The 23,737-nt window shown below is 37.1% G+C and overlaps 1 protein-coding gene across 3 annotated transcripts in view; it reads right to left on the bottom strand.

The window, feature by feature from the left end:
• LOC115216330 (hydroxysteroid 11-beta-dehydrogenase 1-like protein) overlaps positions 1-23,737 on the bottom strand; it is a 187,044-nt gene that overhangs the window by 48,774 nt on the left and 114,533 nt on the right. For 2 of the 3 annotated variants that reach the window (XR_005000986.1, XM_029785552.2), the window contains exons 1-2: positions 13,393-13,661; positions 9,299-9,394 (exon numbers count right to left, since the gene is read on the bottom strand). Coding sequence is in view for 2 of the 3 variants with exons in the window: in XM_029785552.2 (XP_029641412.1) it covers positions 9,299-9,371 (73 nt within the window). In the remaining variant the exon portion in view is untranslated. Of the gene's footprint in view, positions 1-9,298; positions 9,395-13,392; positions 13,662-23,737 lie in introns of those variants that run through there. The other variant, XM_036506682.1, reaches the window with a different exon arrangement.

Below are 23,737 nucleotides of genomic sequence, written 5' to 3'. Positions count from 1 at the left end.
ACATGGGTACTGATGTTCACAGGGTACTCCTGTTTGCATCTGAACTAAAGATTATGATGAAACCAAAGAATTCCTCTTCCAATCAATACCGTTGGTGGTACCTCATTGTCAAGCAGCAATGAAAAGGTGATGGAAAAGGAGCAGGAGTTTCATACTACTGGAGACAGAGAGAAAGATGAAAATCATTAAAAAACACCCCCACACAAAAAAGAGCATGCCTCAACCATTTTGTCAGAATTTTCAAATCACAGTTTTTCACATAAGAGCAAAGAACTGTCAGAACTACTGAATGAATTGAATGAAGAAGAAGGGAGTACTAAGGTATTGATTTAAGAAGAGATGTTTCCTAATTTTGTTTAAAAACCATGTTAGTAATCTGTGATCAGCTCATGCACAACTGTTTAGAAGACATGGGAGATTTATTGCCCGATCCAACATCAAAGATGCCCATGGGCACCTTTGAGTATGAAAACTAGAAGACTGGCTTCTAACAAGGTATTTTGCTGTTTGTCTCCCTGATATGCACTTTAAACAATCAATTGGATTACAATTGTTCACACAAGGGCTTAAAACAAATAGTAAATGTCTTTGCAAGGTATTTAAATTAATAATGTCTTTTTCAAGACATGTACAGTGCCAGTCACCACTAACTTCTGTATCTCTTTTTGTATGGTTGACTTTCCATGTATCTGGGTCAAATACTTTTCTGATCCCTTTTTTACCATTCCAAGTGCACCAACTATCACTGGTATTGTACAGGCATTAAGATGCTACATTTTTTCAATTTCAGTTATTAGATATTTATTTACTGAGTTTTTGAAACTCATTCCACGAGCCATTTTGATCAGATGATACACTCATGTTGATTAACAGGCATGTTGTCTTTTTATAGTCCTTGGGAGTTTTATTTGCTTAATTTTCTATGTTATTTTTTGTTTACACGCTTTTAAAACCCATTTGTATTGTCCTGTTTTTGTCTCTTCATGAAGCTTTAAGTAAGCCCTTGAGGCCAATAAAAGAATTTATAATTACTATTAAAGTATTGAGCTGAGAGAATTGTTACTGCATGGGACAAAATGCTTTGCAGTATTTCATTTGACTTTATGTTCTGAGTTCAAATCCTGCTGGGGTCGATGTTACTTTTCATCTGTCTGGGGTTGATGAAATAAGTACCAGTCGAAAACTGCGGTCAATGTCATTGACTTACCCTATCTCCTGAAATTGCTGGCCTTGTACCAAAATCTAGAATTATTATTATTATTATTATCATTATTATTATTGTTATTATTATTATTATTGGAAGAACAGTGCATGCCATCAAATTGACACTGGGGTAAATATATGAAACCCAGTATACCCATCATGACTACCTGTCTGATAAGGGTACACCAGGCACATACATGCATCACAAACATATGTGCGTGACATAGTGATCTTATATCAAGGTAAACAGTGCATGACCTTGCAGGTGGGGCCCAGTTAGAATTTTCTTTAGGTTGAGTAGTCCATCTCACTCAAAAGGTCCTTGAATAAGGGTTGTTTAAGGATGTTGAATAAAACACCCATGTTTCCAAAGGTGAATTATCCAAACCCCAAAGAATTCCTCTCAACACATGGCTATGATGCTCTCCCACTACTTATGCTTGTGATCAGAGATGTACATGTTGTCAGCCACTAAGGGACATGCTCAACTGGTTAAGGTCAAGCAACTGGCAAGCAAATATGTGGTATTGAGCAGAATATTTGCTGTAGTCCATCTTTTATACCAAGACAAAACAATGTATATGATAACACTATTATTTTTAATATTAATATTATTATTAATTTCCTTATTATTATTATTATTATTATTGTTATTATTTATTGTTTATGATAATCAATAAACTTGTAACACACCAGTAGAATGCGGGTGATCTGATGGAGGACGTATGTCAATTAAGTAACTGCACTCCGCTCCACTTTTCTCCCTAATTCCCCTACTTAGCAGGGTTCATTTGCATACAACCATCCTCCTCCTACAGGAACAAGTAGTTGGGTGTGCCAACCATTTTCAACCTAATCCCATTTTAGATTCCTTAGAAGTTGTCACTATTTCTTTTACTGCAGTCCCCTCTTCCTCCACCACCACCATCACATCACCTCATTCAACACCCTCCCCCACTAACTATTCTCAGTAAGTTTAGCGATAGCAGACATTGAGCTGTACTCTTATAGCTTTCTCACCAATTACATAATCTAGTTGGTGTGTGTGTATGTGTGTGTATGTGCATGCATTTATGACTGTGTGTATGTAAAAAAAAAAAATGAACCAGAATGTTTTCTTTGGCATCACCTCATGGACTTATGATAAGTGGGAGCATGACAAATGAATAAATGATATGAGCAGAATGTGTCCCGGTTGTTTATATAAGTGGTCTTGAAGCATATCATAATTTAGGGTTAGGTTCTAGTTGGTAGAAAGAGACTATACAATGAGTTTTTCCTTTCGTTTTTATTTGTGATGATATTTTTTGTAACATGCATAGATGCAGTAAACCATAAGTGATGATTTCTTGTCTAGAATTTATGGTTGGATGCCAAAGTTCACAATCTCTTATTCTATTCCCAAATGTTTTTTTAAAGTCCAAATTTATTTCTGCACCTAACCCTAACCCTTACACAATTTCACTAAATGAATCTTGATATTGTAATAGAAGTGCTATAATGAGCTATTTACCAAAGCATTATTTAGGGGCAATGTTAATGCCATATTTTTGGTAACTGCATTGTATTGAGAAATACAAGGATTCACCAACCTACAAAAATATATTAGTGAAATCCACCCATAGGCAATATAGAATTTTCATCCATATAATTGTTCATATTTTTATGCTTTGGTTTTGGACAAAATTAAAAAGTTTAAACTAATCTTAATTTTATTAAACATTTGCAATACATCTTACCTACTTTTTCAAATCTCTGGGCTCCCACCTTGAAAGGAGTCTACCCACATACTGAAAAGCACATTTTTATATTCTTTGAGTCTTTGTCTGAGCTAGCTGTTTGTGCAAATGAACAATGGAGTGATAGAAATGGTATAGAATACCATAGCAGGCTCTCAACTGTATAGTTTTAGTCCCATTTAGTTCTGAGCTCAAATCTTGATAAATTTGACTTTTCACTTTTACATTCAAATTCAAGAAAGTAACATCTACAAAGACTTCCATCACTGTTGATGTATATGTCTTTTGAAGAAGACTGTCAGCTGCATATGCATGCAAGCTGCCCTTCTCCATGCCACCAATGTCTATCCAAAGGAAGAGCCAACAACTTAGGTCAATACAGCTTGGCACTAGCGTTGGTGCAGGCATTTCTATCAGAATGCAAAGAGTTAGAACAGATACTGCAAAACATCTTTCTTAACCTTCTTACAGTTTTACGATTTCACCACTCTGGATTGCTACATTGTTATCAATCTTGAAAAGATGAAAGGCAAGGGCAATTAACTTTACATGTTCCCTTTCTGCCAGAACATTTGCAGAATTAAGCCAATGTATGGAATTCCTATTTTTAGATTATCATCAATAGTCATACTGGCTCTTACAATCACATCATTACTTCCAGGATAGTACAAAATTTGGCCTCTGAATTTTCTTTATATTATAGTACTAATTTATTGAATGCTGTGGTGATTTCTCAAGAAGTTTAATTAAACCTGTGGTTTGCATTAAGCTACAGGTTTCATCCAAGATCTTGCTTTACTAACTAGAACTTATTTATTTCCTATTAGATTGCTTTATATTTGGTTGAATTCATTAATTTGTCTTTTTGTGGTTTTAGTATATTGGCTTCTTCATGCTAGCTATTACAGTTATTTAGAATTCCATCTTTCAATAATTGTCAGTCTTTTAAATACGTGAAAGTTTTCTAGACTATCTCAAGGACTTTCATATTGTCTAAATTCTCTTAAAACCTGTTTAATTCAGTGGGTTCTTATGATTTTCTATTAGTGCATTTTATACTCTTGTCTCATCACTTTTTAATTCATAACTTAACTATTTATTTTATAATTCCCTAGCAGCAATAAGCTGGCTTTCTCCAGGACAGGATGTGGAGATATAGAATGTATTAGATGTCACATAGTCTAAGACATTTTCTTTGAAAAGATGTGTCCCTATGCAACAAGGGGAAAATATCACATTGCTTGAAAACATGTGAGGTTTGGCAATAGAAAGGAGAGCATCTGCCATGACAAATTTTGTCCAATTCATGCAAGCATAGGACTGTTGACACTAAAACTATGATGATGATGATAATAATTATGTGTGTGTGTGTGTGTGTATATATATATATATGTAAAACAGAAAATTTCTATTTGTAAATATCTCAATGAGAGACATTCAGTAACAGTACTCTAGAGTGAAGATTATTTGACAACATAATGTGGGAGTTGAACGTTACTCATTTTTAGCTCCAGGAAACATCGTCTCCAGCTGGCTATACAACACACTATCTATGTACTTATATTTTCGAACAAGGGAGTTTAGTATCTCCACTCAGCACAAAACAATACAGATACACAGATATTGTTTTGTGCTGAGTGGGGATGCTAAACTCCTTTGTTTGAAAATATGACACAGATAGTGTGAGACAATGTTTCCTGGACTAAATAACAGTAACATTTAACTCCCATGTTATGTTGGCAAATAATCTTTGCTATATATATATATATATATATATATATATATATATATATATATATATCTACACACACACACACTGACTGGTGACATGCAGTAATATGCAAGACTTGTTTACTTACAAAATGTACCTTGATACAAGGTAGAGTTTTAGAATTATGGTACACACACACACACACATTTGAGCTCTGTTTGGCTTATCTTTACAGCCTTCTCATTTTGCATTCATCACTCCTGCCCCTCTGTATTCACATTGTTCCTCTTATCCCTCATATTTCCACTACCTGGCTAGATCTCATCTGCTTCACTTCACTCAGCATCCCCATCCTCGTCCTTCTCAAGAATCACATTTATATGAAGCTGCACCAGACCACCCTCACTCCCCACCTAATATGTTCTAGCTTTGCCCTGTTATACTTGTCCCACTGTACATTTCCTGGGTTACCTCTATTGCCATCCAACACTTCCATTTACTTTTATCTCACTCATCACCCTTACAACTCTAAAGTGCTCTTCAACACTTTATTTTTCCCACTGCTCTCATTGCATTTACCAGCTGATCTCCCTAAACCTTTCTGCAACTGTCCCCTCTTAAGTCTTCCCAACTGGCATGCTTCTTCTGCATTTATACTATGCTCTTCTATCTATGGTACCCACAATCTTCCCTCAATGCTCTCCTTGCACTTAGCAACTCCTTTCCATTCATGGCCTCATTTTCTCTTACTGTCTTCTCTCCACAGCTTTTCTACCCACTCAATAACTCCATATCTTCCCTTTCTCTAATTCAATAAACCTCCATACCACTCTTTCCTTCAATGACCTTCTGTATTCCTCATCATTCTTGTTTGTCCACATTCTTTTTGTCCACTTTTTTATCACATCTTCCATCCATACACAACCTTAAGATGTAAAATAACCCTGGACCCACCATATCCGGTTTCACTCTGTCCTTCCCTTCTCACTTAACAGCTGACACTAATCCACATTCTCTTGTTTCCAACCACATTTCTTCTCCATTATCATTTACTCCACTACCTTCTCTCACAACTCTAAATCTGTTACTCTTATCTTACTTTACCCTCCTTCATTATCTCACCTAGAATCATCTCACCTCTCTTTTATTACCCTTCAGTTACAGGGCCCACTTTAGGCTCTTATTGTTGCAAGCTGCATATCACTGCAAAGCAAACATACTGTACCACATAAAAAGTATACTGTAAAAGGACTAGTGTTAGGAAGGTCATTCAGCCATTGTAAACATGACTAAGCAAACAAAAGAGCATAGCATAGTTCACTGACTCCTTGAAGCCAGTTGAACCAGCCAACTCAAGCATGGAAGATGGATGTATGATGATAGTGATGAGGATTTGAGTTGTTATTTTTATGGTTGAATGCTCTTTCTGCTGTCAGTCCTTTCTCCCCTGTGGAGGCACATGGCCTAGTGGTTAGAGCAGCAGACTCGCAGTCGATGGATTGCAGGTTCGAATCTCAGACTGGGTGATGTGTATGTTTATGAGCAAAACACCTAAGCTCCACGCAGTTCCGGCAGAAGGTAATGGCGAACTTCTGCTGACTCTTTTGCCACAACTTTCTCTCACTCTTTCCTCTTGCAGCTCACCTGTGACAGACCGGCATCCCGTCCAGGTCAGGAACCTATACACCAAGGAAACCGGGAAACCGGCCCTTATGAGCCAGGCATGGCGCAAAAAGGAACAAACAATCCCTTTCTGGTTTTACTAGTACAGGAGCTTTTTATTCTATCATTTCAAGGGCACAGAGCTACAGAACATAAATGTTCAGTGGGAATGTAAACACTGTAACACAGTCTTTTCCCTCAGACATATATCCTTATGCACATAGCTTCCATGCACATTTATGTGCACACACATACTTGCTGACATAGGCTTATGTGCACATAAACACATATGCACATGTATATGAATGCATGTGTGTGTGTGTGTGTTAGTGTCATTCAACAGATTACAGTACAGTTGCTCAAAGGGTCACAGAATAACGTTCCTAATGTGCTGTGCAGTGAGACTGAACTAAGAGCACTTAACTGAGAAGCAAACTTATTAATTACAACCATTGTGGAACCAAAAAAAACCCCCAGAAATATATGAGTGTGTGTGTGTGTGTGTGTGTGTGTGTGTGTGAGTGAGAGAGAGAGAGAGAGAGAGAGAGAGAGTGTGTGTGTGTGTGTGTTTGCATTGGGCTCATAATCATGATGTAGTGAATTCAATTCCTGGCTAGGGCTGTGTGTTGTGTTCTTGAGCAAGACACTTCATTTCATGGTGCTTCAGTTCACTCAGCTGTAGAAATGAGTTGCAATGTCACAGGTGCCAAGATGTATCAGCCTTTGTCTTTCCCTTGGATAATATCAGAAACATGGAGAGGGGAGGCTGGTATGTATGGCTGACTGTTGGTCTTCCATAAACAACCTTGCCTAGGCATGCGCCTCGGAGGATAACTTTCTGAGTGCAATCCCATGATCATTCATGACTAAAGGGGTCTTTTTATATATATATATATATATATATATATAGTTGAAATTTATAGAAAAACATAGGACAAAGACAGGTGTATATACAACAAGCAAGTGTATTAGCTCAGGAAAAATGATAAAGTTTATGTTTCAAGCCTACACTCTTCAACAGAAAGGAATAAGAGAAAATAAACAGAGAGAAAATGAAAAAAACATGTGGAGTTCAGCATGGTGAATGATTTGAAAAAAAAGAAGTTGAATGAAAGCAGTTGATGTGTGCTTTCTCACGTGGTGTGTGCACGTGTGTGTCTGTGTGTCTGTGACCAAACAGTGTGCTTGTGTATGGTGTATGTATGTTGGTGAAAGTTGTCTTTGTCTATGTATTTTGCACGTGTTAATGTGTATTGCATGTTGTGTATATATTGTCTGTGTTCAGGTATTATGTGCTTGTGTGGGTGTGGGAGTGTGCATCATGGTGTGTGTGTGTACTGAGTTATACAGTGTGTGTGGCTGCTCATATAGTGGTGTGTGTAGTGATACTATTGCAGATTGTGTGTGGGTGTGTGAATGATGGTGTATGGTGTGGGTGCTGAGAAGTGGTCAGTGCTAGTGTGTGTGGAGTGGTGTGGGTTTGGTGTCAAATGAAGAGAGGAGGTGAGGTTGGTATCAGATGAGGAGAGGAGGTGAGTTGAGCCCATGTGGTGCAAAGGAGTGAAGATTAATTCCTGTTCACAGTGAAGGCAGGAGTCCGGATGGTCCCTGTGCAAAGACAGTCCAATCAGACAGATATCATAGCAAATGACCAGTAGAGCAGAAATAGTGTGAGATCAGGGTATCATTGACTAGTCTGATGTCTTGGAGCACTTCTTGAACTGGTCAGCTAAGTGGCATTCCATTTGGCCAATGTACAGGGAAGGATAGAAAAATCAGAAGATGCAGTAAATGACATTACTAGAAGTGCAAGTAAAGGAGTCAGTGATGTGATAGGGATGATGATGGGTACCTGTGAGGATTGTGGTATTGGGAGGTAGGGGTAGGTGTGACAGTGTGGGTGAGAGCATGGGAACAAGCCAGGCTGGGAGGTGGGATTAAGGAAGAAACTGTGGACCAAGAGTGTCATGAAAGTTATAGGCTCATGTGAAGGAGGAAAGGAGTAGATTGGGAAAGATGTACGAGGTGGCGGGGTCAGACTGGAGTCGCTGGAAGGCTTGGAGAATGGTGTGTTGGAGGGGCAGAGTGGAGGGGTGGTAGGTGAGGAGAATGGGAGATGGGCAACAGTAGGGTGGATGCGAGGAGAAAGAGCAGAGGCATGGTCCAGATTGTGCCTTGGCAAGGGCATTGTGGGTAGTGGTGAGGGGATATCCTCGTAGGATGAAATGGTGTGCCATGAATTGAGACTGAGTCTCAAAGTCATGGTTGTCACTGCAGAGCCTGTGCAGATGGAGGAATTGGGAGTAGGGGATGGAGATTTTGGTATGGGTAGGGTGGGAGGAGGAGAAGTTAAGGTAGGCGTGTGAATCAGTGTATTTGTAGTAAATGGAGGTAGTGAGAGTGGAATGGTGTATGCTGACAGAAATGTTGAGAAATTTGATGGAAGAGTTAGAGGTAGTGCAGGAGAATTCGAGGGCAGGATGGAAGGATTGGACAAAAGAGGGAAAGGAGTCTAGTTGTTCGCATAGTGGGGCCCATTCTCATTCCCATGGCCACTCCTGAGATTTGTTGGTAAAAATCGCCTGCGAACGAGAAGCAGCTGAGGGAGAGAACAAGTTTGGCTAGACGAAGAAGTGTAGAGGTGTCAGGTTGAGGGTCAAGCCAAAGCTCTAGAAAGTGTTTGAGTGCAAGAAGTCCTTCATTGTGTGGGATCACTGTATATAAACTTTTGATATCAAGAGTGAACACAAATTTAGAGGGGCCAGAAGGGAAGGAAAAAGAGTTAAACAGACAGAGAGCATGCTTAGTATCATGGATGGGGGGGGGGCATTAGTGGGGCAAGGACACGGCTGAGATATGTATATATGTATAATACATTTATATATGTGTAGTGCGTGTATATGCATACATGCACACGCAAACATTTTCTGGAGAAAGATCAAGCTACTCTACAAAATAATTTACAAATAGAAATATTACTTACTGAGATCAAACATATCATTCATCTGGTAAATAATGTAGGCCACCACACCAACAGCCACCAGTTTCAGCCACATAGTTAGCAGGTTACTTTCAACTTCTGTAAAAAGCCAGTAAACATTAAAGTCAGCAAAAATAGTAACGGTTCAATAGATATTATTTTGTAGGTTTTATTTTATAAAAAACATCTCAGCTGATTTTATTGCATTTTGGGAGGGTCATTATGCTAATAATAAACACACACATTGGTTCATTTTCACTTCTTTATTACTAGTCAATTGGTTAGTCATTTAACCAACTAACTAATCAATTGCTTGTTTAATCACTTGGTTAACCAATCCATCAGTTGTTTGTTAAAGTCCTTTTGCCACCATTCACAACCTCATCAATGACATACCCTCTCTACTCTGAGTTTGTCATCATATGTGTCTGTTGGCTGGTTAATATATATGTAGTTGCATGGTCGTATACATGAGAAAGGGAGGGATAAAGAAAAGGAGAGTGTGTTATGTGTTTATGTATGTGCATATGTATTTGTATGTGAGTGTGCATTCTTGCATATGTGTGTTCTCTCCTGCCTTCACTCCCAAGAAGTAGAGTCATAATTCTGTCAGTCTCTCCTTGTAACTCAGCCATTCTATTGATGAAATCTTCACAGTCTAGATCTGATGAACTGCCTCAAGTTGTGCTATTAATTTTACATTGTGGAAATGTCTTTAGTTGAATGCAGTAGTCTAGACAGCTGAGGACAAATGTTCTCCATGGAATCAACATAGTTTTCTGGTCCCTTGTTCTGAGAGTTCTCAGAATCCATCCATCCATTCACCTACACATTGCCACCATCTTAGTGATATGTACATGAAAAGAGGTATCATTGCTCAAACCAAACCCCAGATCATGCACTGTGTTTCACTCTGGGATTGCTGTTCCTTTTGGTCCAAAGCTGGCTGATAGGTGAGGGCTTGGAATTTTCCTGCATATTTTCTTCAGCACATTTATATATGGCATCTAAGTCATTCTGCAGAAGATTTACACCAAAATGTTCATTAACTGCTAGTACTGCTTTTGTATAGTTGGCATAATTAGTAAGTGTGGCTGTCAGTGTAGTGTAACTAATGTCATGTCCAAGAGAGCCACCATAAGCAGAAGCAGTTCCAAGACAGTTCCTTAAGCCACTCAACTTACTATCACTGTCTCCTCAGAAGCCACAACCTGGCTTCTGTCTTTTAGGAAGTCATGTAAGCACTTTCCCAGTTTTCTGAAGATGCTGAGTCCCTGTAGTTTGTGTCATATCATTCCATGATCAACCTTATCAATCCATGTTTAAGATATATAACACCCCGCCATAATGCTGCAGAAGTTGTGTAAGGCAGCTTCTTCCTGAGTGGAAGCCATGCTTGATGTCATGGAGCACAAGTTATTATCTTCTAGGAATGTGATCAGCTTCCACCTGACAAGCACCATTATTTATTTATGACTTAATATATAATAAATGACAAAAAAAAATCTTAGAATGAATATTTGTGTATATCAGCTACATTGTAACAGTTAGACAATAGAAATATACCAAGATATGCTCCATATTTAACTTAGAAAGAAATTCTTGCAGTTATTTTTCACAAAATAAAGAATGGGGAAGCCCCAAATTTTAATATGAATTATTGAATACATAAACAAAATAGCATTTAGGATGTGTTAAATGTTAAACACTGGACCATCTTAGCTTTATAGACTCCCAGGTAAATCAGTTCGCAGGGCCCTATATTTATTTATTTATTGACAGTGTGCCATAGCCTGCATAGATCAGATCTGAACCCTTGTACCTGTGAAACCCCTGGCCAACTAACCAGTGTGCCTATGCCTTTAGATGTTACTGGATATACATCTTAACAAAAAGTACGCAAATTATATTAGATGTTATAATAATGGTTTTTAACATTGGCACTTGGCCAAAATTTTTAAAGAGCAGGGGGTGTTGATTTAATTGAATAGTACTTATTATTTAGCTAACCACTTATCAAAAGAATGGTAAAATTGATCACGGAAGAACATAGATTATAAAAGCAGATGTTCATAATAACATTGATTTGTAGATCTAACAATAATTACTTAGACAAAAGTTACTTAATCAATAAGAACAATGTAAACAATTTAATTTACCTTCAGGACTCAATTGGTACACATTTAATTGACCTGGGAAGGATGAAAGTCAATATAAATTTTAAGGGGGATTGAGCTGAGGGATATATAGCTAAGTATTTTGTAGGTTTGTCAAGTGGTAGCATGAACAGTAGAGCAATGGAGTAAATACTCCAGCTCTGTTTATGTCATTTTTATACTGTGTTCAAATCCTGCAGATGTTGACAATGCCTGTTATTCATCCAGGGCTGATAAAACAAACAAAAAAAAAATCCCTACAAATATTGTATTAGAGTCAATTTAGACAGCTATATCTTTTTTTCCCTAATAACTTTGTAAACTTCTGTTAATGTAATGGATGCTGGTTGCCAGAATCTGTACAGTGTAGGATGAGATGCTTGACAGTGTTTATATCCTTCACATTCTGGTTGAAATCCCACAAAGGTCAACTTTACCATTCCTCTTTAAGGGATTTATTAAATAAGTACTAGTCACAAAAACTACTGCCTAGTGTATAGAATTTTTAATTAAGTGATTAATTAATTAATTACTACTACTATTACTGTTATTAATATTATGAAGGTGGTGAGCTGGCAGAATTGTTAGCATGCTGAACAACATGCTTAGTGGTATTTCACCTGTTGCTACGTTCTGAGTTCAAATGCTGCTGAGGTTGACTTTGCCTTTCATCCTTTTGGGGTCGATAAATAAGGTACCAGTGAAACACTGGGGTTGATGTAATCAACTAGTCTCCTCCCCCAAATTTCAGGCCTTGTGAAATCCTTCAGAAAGGATTATTATAGTTATTATTATTATTACTATTATTATTATTATTATTATTACTGTTAAGGTAGCAAGTAGGCAGAATTATTACTGTGCTGGACAAAATGCTTATCAGCATTTTTTCTGACTTTACATTCTGAATTCAAATTCCATCAAGGTTGACTTTGTCTTTCATTCTTTCGGGGTTGATAAAATAAGTACCAGTTGGTGCACTGGGATTGATGTAACTGACTTCCCCGCCCACCAAAATTGCTGGCCATGTGCCAAAATAAGAAAGGATTATTATTTTCATCATTGTCAAGGGGGTGAGCTGTTAGAATCAGTATCTGTACATTCTGAGTTCAAATTCCACCAAGGTTGACTTCTCCTTTTTAACCTTTCAGGGTCAATATAATTGACTAGGCCCTTCCATGAAAATGTCAGGCCTTGTGCCTCATTCCTTTATCTTTTTTTAAAGACAGTAAGCTCTACATATTGAACTTTGCAAGTCATATAACTGCATAGAGGACCCCATAGTGGTAGAGAAGAAGAGCTGAAGGTGGAAATTGTGCTTATAGTAGAAAGGACTATTATTGTTGTTGTTTAAACTATGCAACAAAATGCATCATGGGCCATCTTTGAAACTGATCAAGTAATCAACAATACCATCTTGACTTGCTTCCTGATACCCAGCCTCTTTATCAAGCTTCATCAGTAATGTTCTCATTCACTGGGTAATCAGATGGAAGAATTTTGAAAATCTTGCAAAATGGGGAACTGGCTTCTAGCAAGTGATTAAAAGGGTAACAGTACCTTCATTTTGAAGCCACTGGATATGGGCACTGACAGAAATGAGGACATTGCAAATGACCATTCTAAGCAAGTGTTTAAAACTAGATAATTGCTCAGAAAGCGAAGTGGAGAAGTTGAGTCTTGTTACATGAGGAAAAGTAGATTTATGGAAAAAACAGCGCCCAGACAACCTCAACAGACAGTACCTTCAAGTGAAGTCACTCTATCAAGGACTATCAATGTTGTGTGGACCACTACAACCACAACCAATGCTACTCTGTTAACACATACCAAAAGAAAACTTTTCAGGTGCAGAATCCATGGTTTTATGAGACAAATTGAACCAACATGTTTAAATTATGTAACAAAAGAAAGTATAAAACAAAACAAAAACTGTATGTATACCTGAATTAACAAAAAACTTGGCTTTCTTCTCCAATCAGTTATTTCCTGGCGAAAAATTATAGTTATTAAACAGAATGCTTATCAATTATAAGTGTTTCAATTAATGAAGAGAGCTTATAAGAAAACTTTGCAAAGCCAGTGTAGTAGAGATAGTAGCAGAAAGTAGAAAAGTGGTAGTTGTGAGTATTGGCTGGAAGAGAAGGGGTTCGATAAATTGGCACTGATTTTCCCAGATCTTCTTTGTAAACAATGGGGATTGATGAAGTAAAAAAAAAATGCATGAGAGAGAGAGAGAGAGAGTGAGAGAGAAGGACTGTGTGTGTGCGAGAGAGATAGAGAAAGAGAAGGAGTGTGTGTATGAGAGAGAGAGAGAGGAGTGTGTGTCTGTGAGAGAGAGAGAGAGAAGAGTGTGTGTCTGTGAGAGAGAGAGAGAGAGGAGTGTGTGTGTGTGTGTGTGAGAGAGAGAGAGAGAGAGGAGTGTGTGTGTGTGTGAGAGAGAGAGAGAGAGGAGTGTGTGTGTGAGAGAGAGGAGTGTTGTGTGTGAGAGAGAGGAGTGTTGTGTGAGAGAGAGAGGAGTGTTGTGTGTGAGAGAGAGGAGTGTTGTGTGTGTGAGAGAGAGAAGGACTGTGTGTGTGTGTGAGAGAGAGAGAGGAGTGTGTGTGTGCGTGTGAGAAAGAGAGAGAGAGGAGTGTGTGTGTGTGTGCGTGTGAGAAAGAGAGAGAGAGGAGTGTGTGAGAGAGAAAGAGAGAGTGTGTGTATGTGAAGACAACATTTCCTGCAATCCTTGATTTAAGTGGTTGAAGTATATGTGGTGGCGATGGTGGTGGTTGGAAAATGTAATAGTAATGATGATATTGTTTTGTTGTTTAACCCATGGTCAGTACTGACCAACAAAATTTATTGTGGGTGTGTGGTAAGTAGCTTACTTACCAGCCACATGGTTCTGGGTTCAGTCCCACTGCGTGGCTCCTTGGGCAAGTGTCTTCTACTATAGCCTCGGGCCGACCAAAGCCTTGTGAGAGGATTTGGTAGACGGAAACAATGCTCAACTCATACTTATTTTATCAAACTTGAAAGTATGAAAAGCAAAGCTAACCTTGGTGAAATTTGAATTCAGAATGTAATGATGGACAAAATGCTACTGAGCAGTTTTTCTGATGCTCTAACAATTCTGTTTTTTGTTACCTTAACAGCAACAACAATAATAATACAAATGCCCTTAATGATATGTTATCAAACCTTGTTTTTTTATGAGTATGTGAGATGGGGAGAAAGAGGCAGTTCTCATGACTTTTGTGAAAGATCTCTGAAACAGGTAAGAGGGATAAACAGGTGTGTTATTATCAAATCAGTAACCTGACTGCAACGAAGTGAACTTTGCCAAGGTTACCTACTGGTTCAGCATTGATGTTAAACTAAGCAGCTTATTAAGTTTGCTACGAGAAGAGAGGATAGATACAGTCCATCTGATAGGCTTCTCTACAATTTCCTCATAACCACTTTCAATCTTGAAGGATCAACCCAGGGATATGATAAAAGAAACTTGTTCAAGGTTCTTTATAGTGTAATTGAACCAGGAACCATGAGATTGTGAAGCAAACCTTTTACTGATGTGATCAAACATGCACGGATTTGTGTGTCAATATCCATCATAATTAACAACTAAGATGAGAAAAAACAGGCTGTAATTAGACATTACAATAAATATAGTTGCGTTGGTCAACAGACTGAATGTGTAATTAGCCAAAAAAAATGTTTAATCAATAAGAATTGCATCCTTATAATTAGAAAGAAAGCCATTAGTTAATGAGATATGTAATTTATTTGTTTAATTTCTATTTTCCAATACTAATATGGGTTAGATGAATATATTATTGAGGCATTATTTAACAGCTGTCACTAACTCTATCTAGCTTGACTTTCAAGTGGGGCATCTCAAACATATCTCAGATATGTTTGAAGGTACGAAGTAAACAATTTAACAGGAGGCATAGGAGTGGCTGTGTGGTAAGTAGCTTGCTTATAAACCACATGGTTCTGGGTTCAGTCCCATTGCGTGGCACCTTGGGCAAGTGTCTTCTACTATAGCATCAGGCCAACCAAAGCCTTGTGAGTGGATTTGGTAGACGGAAACAGAAAGAAGCCTGTCGTATATATGTATATATATATATATGTGTGTGTATATATTTGTGTGTCTGTTTTTGTCCTCCCGACATTGCTTGACAACAGATGGTGTGTTTACGTTCCTGTAACTTAGAGTAAGTTAGTGGTTCGGCAAAAGAGACCGATAGAATAAGTACTAGGCTTACAAAGAATAAGTCCTGGAGTCGATTTGCTCTACTAAAGGTGGTGTTCCAGCATGGCCACAGTCAAATGACTGAAGTAAGTAAAAGAGGAGAAGTGATAACAAAACTGAGCACAAATGTAAACAAACAAATACATCAACATGTATATATGCTATAAACTGCTTCTAGTTTCCACCTACCAAATTCTCTCAAAGGGCTTAGGTCAGCAATAGTAAAAAACACTAGTTCAAGGCATCATGCAGCGAAACTGAACTCAAAACAACATGAGTAGGGAACAAAACTTTTTTAACCACACATCCATGCCTGTGCACTTGTACTTAATTAGGAAAATTTTCAAACATCATTGGTAATTATGTTAAAATGCTGAATCACATATATGATCAGATCTTACTGTAGCAACTTATATGAGCCCAAGGTCATAAGTGCTTGCTTTAGTTTGCCTGACTGAATAAAAACAAGTGTATGTGTTTATTTTTACTTGCAGCTATATATGAAATAGTCTGATATGAAGGATCACTCAAAACATTACTAAGTACAGTTAAGTAAAGCATTTCAATTAATTTATAATGAAAATTTAACAGCACCTTTGAAGTTATGTGTTTGTTGGCTATAATAACATACATGTTTTTATGTGTGTGTGCCACAATCTTTTGACTGGTGGTTTTTAGGAAAACTAAAGACCACCAACGTCAAAATGAATGGCGTGTGAGGGCTTGTGAGGTAATTGCAAGCGATGTACAAAGATGCATTTGGCAAAGTAAGAATTGGCAATGAGTTCAGTAAGGAATTTAGTATGCAGGTAGGTGTTTATCAGGATTCAGTTCTCTCTCTTCTATTTATTATAATTCTGCAAGCTTATTTACATGCCATGAATAACGCTGAGAGTGAGGCCAGGTTGAGACAGGAATAAACTGCTATTGACAACTGTCAATAGAGTTTTTATATAATATTTCGCTTTTTGCTTTACCAATTAATATTAGGGATGCTTAATATTAACACAAATGAATATTAGGTGTCTATACTGAACATGGATAAATTAGGTGTATGTGTGCACACATATTTGCACACACATCTTCAAATGTTAGGTATATCTTTTTTAATTAACAATTAAACCTTGTGTTTTAATTTCTGTGAGCAGAAGTAACACCAATTTATGTCTTCACAAAACTTCAACAGTAAAAGAATACTCATTTACAATCTTTAGAAAGATACCTATTAATAGTGTATATAAATTAGGACTTTGAATATGGATTATAAGAAAGTATATTTCAAATTATCCAAAACTGTGTTATGCAAATTAACTTGACCAATTTAGCTGAATTCTAGTTTGTATACACTATAAATAGTTATAAGCTATTTAACTATGAAAAAAAAAAGGCTTTCATTGATGTTGATGTAAGAATGCTTGAAACTAGTAAAATTGATCTCACTTTTTCTTATCTACAGAAGACTAAACCTGCAGTGTAACCAGTTTGTTTACTTTTCCCAACAATGTTTGTTTATTGAAATGTATATAATACATTGCTGTTCAAATTATTCAACAATATTATGTGTTGCACTATGAATTAATAACTGAGTCAGAATAGGACAAAATAAACACTTTGAATTACAAGTACAATCCACTGTCCAGGCTTCCACCCTGTTTCATTAGTTTTTGCCGAGGAGGCAAAATACACTTGAGCAAAATTCCAAGTAGAGGGATCAAACCTGGAACCTCATGATTGCAAAAGAAATTTTTTAACCACTTGGCCTGCTTCTCTGTCTGTACCTCTCCAACCCACGGATAAACACATACACAAGCACATACTATGAGACTTACTCATACTTGCATAGAAATGCACATAAGCTCACACATACATACACATGCATATTTTCTCCCTTTTGAAATGAGAGAGGATTAATGTTAAGTTTATTTAGGGAAAACTAAAAATAATTGTAAAAAAAACAACAAAAGAAAATAATAAACAAAAGAAAATACTAGTCAGAAATTTAAGCTTCTGTTTTGGTAAACATAGAAACAAAAATAAAATAAAAAGCAAAAAAGGAAAAATTAAAACCCAAATTGTATACTGTCTTTAAAATAGCAAACAAAAAGTTCTTTAAAAAAAAATGAAAGAAAGTGGGGGTCCCTCATCCTGCTAAATATGAAGTTAAGCACAGCTGGCTTTCTTTTGTTTATTATACACACACAAAAATAAGAAAAGACTATAGTGTTTGGTGGGTATTTTATCTGCAGACAGACAAAGCTAATCAAATAAAAGGAACTGTCTGGGTAAAGAATGGAATTTAAAGACAACTAAAACTCTTGTAGCTATGAAATTCCAGACTTTAAAGAATCATAAAAAATATTGTGTTGTTGAACTAACTAGCTTCAAGAAAATAGAGCATTATGGTTTACATTATTTATGTTTTCTTAAGATGGTATGTTAGCTGAAAGAGAGAGAGAGAGAGAGAGAGGAGGAGGAGTTATTTCCGGTGAGAATAGGCTGGTGAGAAGTTTTCTTTATGCTGAGTTCAAATCCGTCTGGTATAAATTTCTAGTGTCATCCCTCCAAGATCTATAAGTGTTTATTTATTATTTGAGTATTTACAGTATTTACGAGCTCCTATTTCAGTTTACTTCTGGAACCTCATCAGGGTCCCTTGTTATTGTTTCATACAGTTCTCATATATCTTCAAATTTATGTTCAGAATCTAATCAATAAACCTTGATTGCATCATAGGTCAGTCCATTTTTGCTACCCCACACCAACAAGATGAATGTGGTTGAACACTACAACATAAAGTAGACTATATGTTGTGAAGATACATGATATGCTAGGCATATGGAGGATTTACGATATCCTCATCAATTCAGGTTAGCCACTGTTCTGCTGTGTCCTGGGTTCAACCTGTCTGCAAAAATCTACAGCATTCTGGTTAAATGAAAGACTACACAATAGGTGGGTAGTTCAACCGTGTCACCATTGCATGGAAGGTGCTCCCTCAGATCACCTCTCCAGGCTTCTATAGTGTTGAATTTTATTTTTACTGATTTATTGATAAAGTTTCTTGATTTTAATCTTGAAATAATGGACACGATATTGATTATTTGATTCAGTATGTGTTTCTAATATGATGGTGTGCTTTTTGAGTAGTCGAATCCATTATAGACAACCATTTCAAAAGTGAAGATTTAATGGGATTAGATGTCATCTACATTATTTCATTTAGCTGGGTGTAGATGTTGTTTGTATTGGCACCTTATAACCAAGCTGGGGTGAGGTACAATATTCAGCTATGCAGTTGTAATAAACTAATGAACATGATCTTGGTATTGTTTGAGATGCTCCTCCCCAGGATGTTCCAATTGACTTCCAGATCAGTGAGTCAATTTTTAAAAAAAATTGTGTAGTATTTTCTGAGTGTTTTATGAATGTGAAGAATCACTATATAGTCTTTGAATGGTGGCTAAAACACAACAATAATGCAGGATACAATCTCAGCTAAGATTCACCCATGCCGAAGTGGCAGACAGGAAGGGAGAAAACTAAGAGATATCAGAAATGTAAATTAACTCAGCATGTTAACCCTTTCGCTACTGTATTTATTTTGTGATGCTCTGTGTTACTTTCAATTACTTTAAATATAACAAAGAATTTAGTAAAATAACTTAGATATCATTCATCTAGTGTTAGGAACATAAATTGTGACTATGGTTTGGTGGAAGATTTTAATTCAAAACTTATGAAAACAAGACATTTGTACTCAGAGCTGCTTTCAGCCAAGTTGGTAATGAAAGGGTTAAAATGTATTGATATAATTTGGTATACTGGTCTACACACACACACACGACTATATGAACTTACTTGTTCTCTACCTCTTCCTACCAACTGCTTGTCATGGTTATTCTACTTAAACTGAGGTAATGCCTTTATGTGTGCATGTGTGTGAATATGTATGTTTAAATGTGTGCCATGTATTTGGTGTCCAATGACCAAATAACTTTTCTTATCTTTACCATCGTGCCTACTACTGTTTGAGAATTTCAATGTTCTTCTTCCAAATTTAACTTCTTTCATTAATTCTCTCTCTCTCTCTCTCTCTCTTTCTCTCCATCTGTGTGTGTATGTATACACACATGCACATTTATTTATATGTGCATATATGACAGTTTAAGGGATTTTTAAGATAAGTGATTTGAGAGAAAATCTGGCTATACAAGGCATTAGATGTAGTGTTCAAGAGAGAAGACTGTGCTGGTATGACCATGTAATGCATATGAATGAAGACAATTGCATCAAGAGGTGCTGATCCCTAATTGTAGAGGGAGCATGTGGAAGGAATAGACCAAGAAGATATGGGATGAAGTAGTGAGAAAGGATCTACAGATGTTGGGACTCACAGAAGGGATGACAGAGATCGAGACTCCTGGCAGTTTGCTGTGCTCGAAAAGACTTGTCAAGCTAAGTAAAAGCATGGTTGTCCTTGCACACAGGCTTATCCCCTGCATCTCTCTCCAGCTGAGCGTTCCTAATCTTGGAGGCTTGTAGACACTAGTTCCACATAAAAAGCACCAGTACTGGTGCCACGTAATTGTACCCATGCTAGTGCTGTGTAAAAGCACCCAATATACTCTGTAAAGTGGTTGGCGTTAGGGAGAGCATTCATAGAAACCATGCCAAAATGGACATGCTGGTCAGCTCCTGTCAAACCATCCAACCCATACCAGCTTGGAAAACGGATGTTAAATGATGATGATGATGATGACAGGACATAAAGCATGACTAGAGAAACCAACCAATCTACATGTATATGGAGATATATATATAGAATATAACATACACACACCAACGAACCACATTTTGATGACTGGATTTGAATAATTTTTTACAATAACAATCACAATGTTGAAAATTAGGCATGCAATGTTGTATTCTTTGTAGAATAGGTTCTAGGGAATGAAGTGGGTGCTATCCTCTAACCTCTTTGCTTTAAACTGTATGGAGAGCATACCGTCTCTCCTCAAACTTGAATGTTTATTTGTTTATTATTTTTGTCAGTTGTATTGGTATTTTGGTTATATTTCTCTGGACAGCAAATTGGCATGAGGAGAATTTGTAGATGATATGGTACTAGACAAAACTAAAATATCGGTCTTGTGTGTGTGTGTGTGTGTGTGTGTGCGTGTGTGTGTGGGGGGGGTGGGTGGGTGGGTGGGTGGGTGGGTGTATGTGTGTGCAGATGAAAGGAATTAAGACAAGAGATAAGCAGATTAGAAGAATTAAATCTTTTTGGCTGTAGCATTGTTTACAGACTACTTAACTTTTTAGCTTCTGCCATGAATCACAGAAATCTTAAAAGGGAAATTCCTTACTCTAAATTCTAGTTGACCAAAACTGAGAAAGTTAAAAGTTATGACAAAAGAGCCTCTACATGGTTGTTTGACCTGCTAAAATAGCAGCTAAATAGTCATGAAATTACATTCTACTGTCTTTAAAAGGGGGAGAGACACATTAAATAATCTTTTCTACTCTAGGCATCAGGCCCGAAATTTTTGAGGAGGGGGCCAGTCGATTAGATCGACCCCAGTATGCAACTGGTACTTAATTTATCAACCCTGAATGCATGAAAGGCAAAGTCGACCTTTGTGGAATTTGAACTCAGAATGTAAAGACAGACGAAATACCATTAAGTATTTCACCTGGCATGCTAACATTTCTTATTTCTTTACTGCCCACAAGGGGCTACACACAGAGGGGACAAACAAGGACAGACAAACTGATTAAGTCGATTATATCGATCCCAGTGCGTAACTGGTACTTATTTAATCGACCCCAAAAGGACGAAAGGCAAAGTCAATCTCGGCGGAATTTGAACTCAGAACGTAGCGGCAGACGAAATATTGCTAAGCAGCCCAGTGGGCTAACGTTTCTGCCAGCTTACCGCCTTCAAAGATGCATTAAATAATGTAGTTATAAATACACTATGTTAAGAAAGAATTGGATACTTATGGGGAAAATACTTTTGGATTATAGGTCAATTAGATTATTTCTTTTATTTTTTAAATGGTTTCAGTTGTAGGTCTGTGGACATGCTGGAGCATCACCTTAACTTATTTTCTATCACTTTTGTTGTCACTTTATAGCAGGAAGTTGGTCTATGATTGAATTTATAGCAGCTGATCTTCCCTGAGTGCATCTCTGAATACTTGGCTGGCCTGGTGTCATCAGTAGGATTTTATCCAATGCTTTTTTGAATGCTTCAGCAGAGGTTCCGGCTCTTTTCTGTTTGGTTGCCAGTTGCTCCAAAAATTAAAGTTTAATGAAAATTTTAAAATTTGGCACAATAATACACTTGTCCAAACTGAATTGCTGCAGTTATTTCATTTTTTTCCAGAAAAATATTAAAAAAAAATTATAGGCGTAGGAGTGGCTGTGTGGTAAGTGGCTTGCTTACCAACCACATGGTTCCAGGTTGAGTCCCACTGCGTGGCACCTTGGGCAAGTGTCTTCTACTATAGCCTCAGGCTGACCAAAGACTTGTGAGTGGATTTGGTAGACGGGAACTGAAAGAAGCCCGTCGTATATATATATATATGTATGTGTATGTTTGTGTGTCTGTGTTTGTCCCCCCCAACATCGCTTGACAACCGATGCTGGTGTGTTTACGTCCCCGTAACTTAGCGGTTCCGCAAAAAGGACTAATAGAATAAGTACTAGGCTTACAAAGAATAAGTCCTGGGGTCGATTTGCTCGACTAAAGGCGGTGCTCCAGCATGGCCACAGTAAAATGACTGAAACAAGTAAAAGAGTAAATAGGTTTAAAGTTTGATCATTTTCATCCAGTCAGGAAACAGAATTTGGAAGCTGTCATTTTGTGCATAACTGCACATTTTGTCGTCAACATCTTGAAAATAGCACGTGTTGTCAATATTCGTGGACAACATATGTTATGTCTCCAGTAATTTTCTTTCATGTAAATAAATCTTATTTAGCTGTTATTTTTAGCACGCCTCACAACCAGTAGTGTTTCATGCAAATGCAATAAATAACACGTTACATGCGATAAACACATTACAATTTTTAACAGAAAGAATAAGAAAGTTCTTCAGTAATTTTCTTTCACGTAAATAAATGTCTATGTTAATTTAAAAGAGAAAAACAGGAGTGAGATGTTGGCAAATAAACTTTAATTCAAAAGATTTATAAAAAAAAACTTATTTAACTGTTATTTTTAGCACACCTCATAACCACCTCAATGCTCAATGACAAAAAGAAACGAGAAAACAAACATTTGTCAACACATGCTTCTTCGCAGATAAAAGATTTTTCAAAACTGTTACTATGGTAACAGGCAAAAGAGTTCTCATGTGTCCGCTTGTTACTATCAAAACAGACATGAATGTGCCTGGCTTACGATTGGCTAAAATTACCAAAATTTTCAAATTTTAATTATTAATAACTCTTTATTTATTTATAAACGAAAATTACTATCACGCCATTAATTAGCCTATAAAAGTGTATCATTATACTGAATATGAAATTAATTCAAACAAAAAAATTGACGCCGGTAACCAAACAGAAAAGACCTGAGGTTCCTTTTATTTTTCTGATTTCAGATCTTTTCAGTTTGGCTGAAAGTTCCCAAAATTCAAAGTTTATCGAAAATTTTAAAATTTAGTACAATAAGGTGGTTTTCCAACTTGAATCTCAGGAGATATTTCACTTTTTTCCAGAATGAAAAAAAAAAGTAATAGAGGTTTAAAGTTTGATAATTTTCACCGAGTCAGAAAATAGGATTTAGAAGCTGTGATTTTGTGCGTGACGTAATTTAATAATAATAATAATAATAATAATAAATAAATGCGCCCTTTTAAAGCCTAGCCAGGCTCATGGGCCCGGTTTCTATGGCGTATGTGTTTCCCAGCTGGACGGGACGCCAGTCCATCAAAACGTTACTCATTTTTGCCGGCTGAGTGGACTGGAGCAACGTGAAATGAAGTGTTTTGCTCAAGAACACAACGCGTCGCCCGGTCCAGGAATCGAAACCACAATCTT

The sequence above is a fragment of the Octopus sinensis genome, linkage group LG10 (genome assembly GCF_006345805.1).
Source record: "Octopus sinensis linkage group LG10, ASM634580v1, whole genome shotgun sequence".
In the NCBI taxonomy this organism is placed as follows: domain Eukaryota; kingdom Metazoa; phylum Mollusca; class Cephalopoda; order Octopoda; family Octopodidae; genus Octopus; species Octopus sinensis.
The sequence above is the reverse complement of the archived record's forward strand: the minus strand, read 5'-3'. Positions and strand labels throughout refer to the sequence as shown.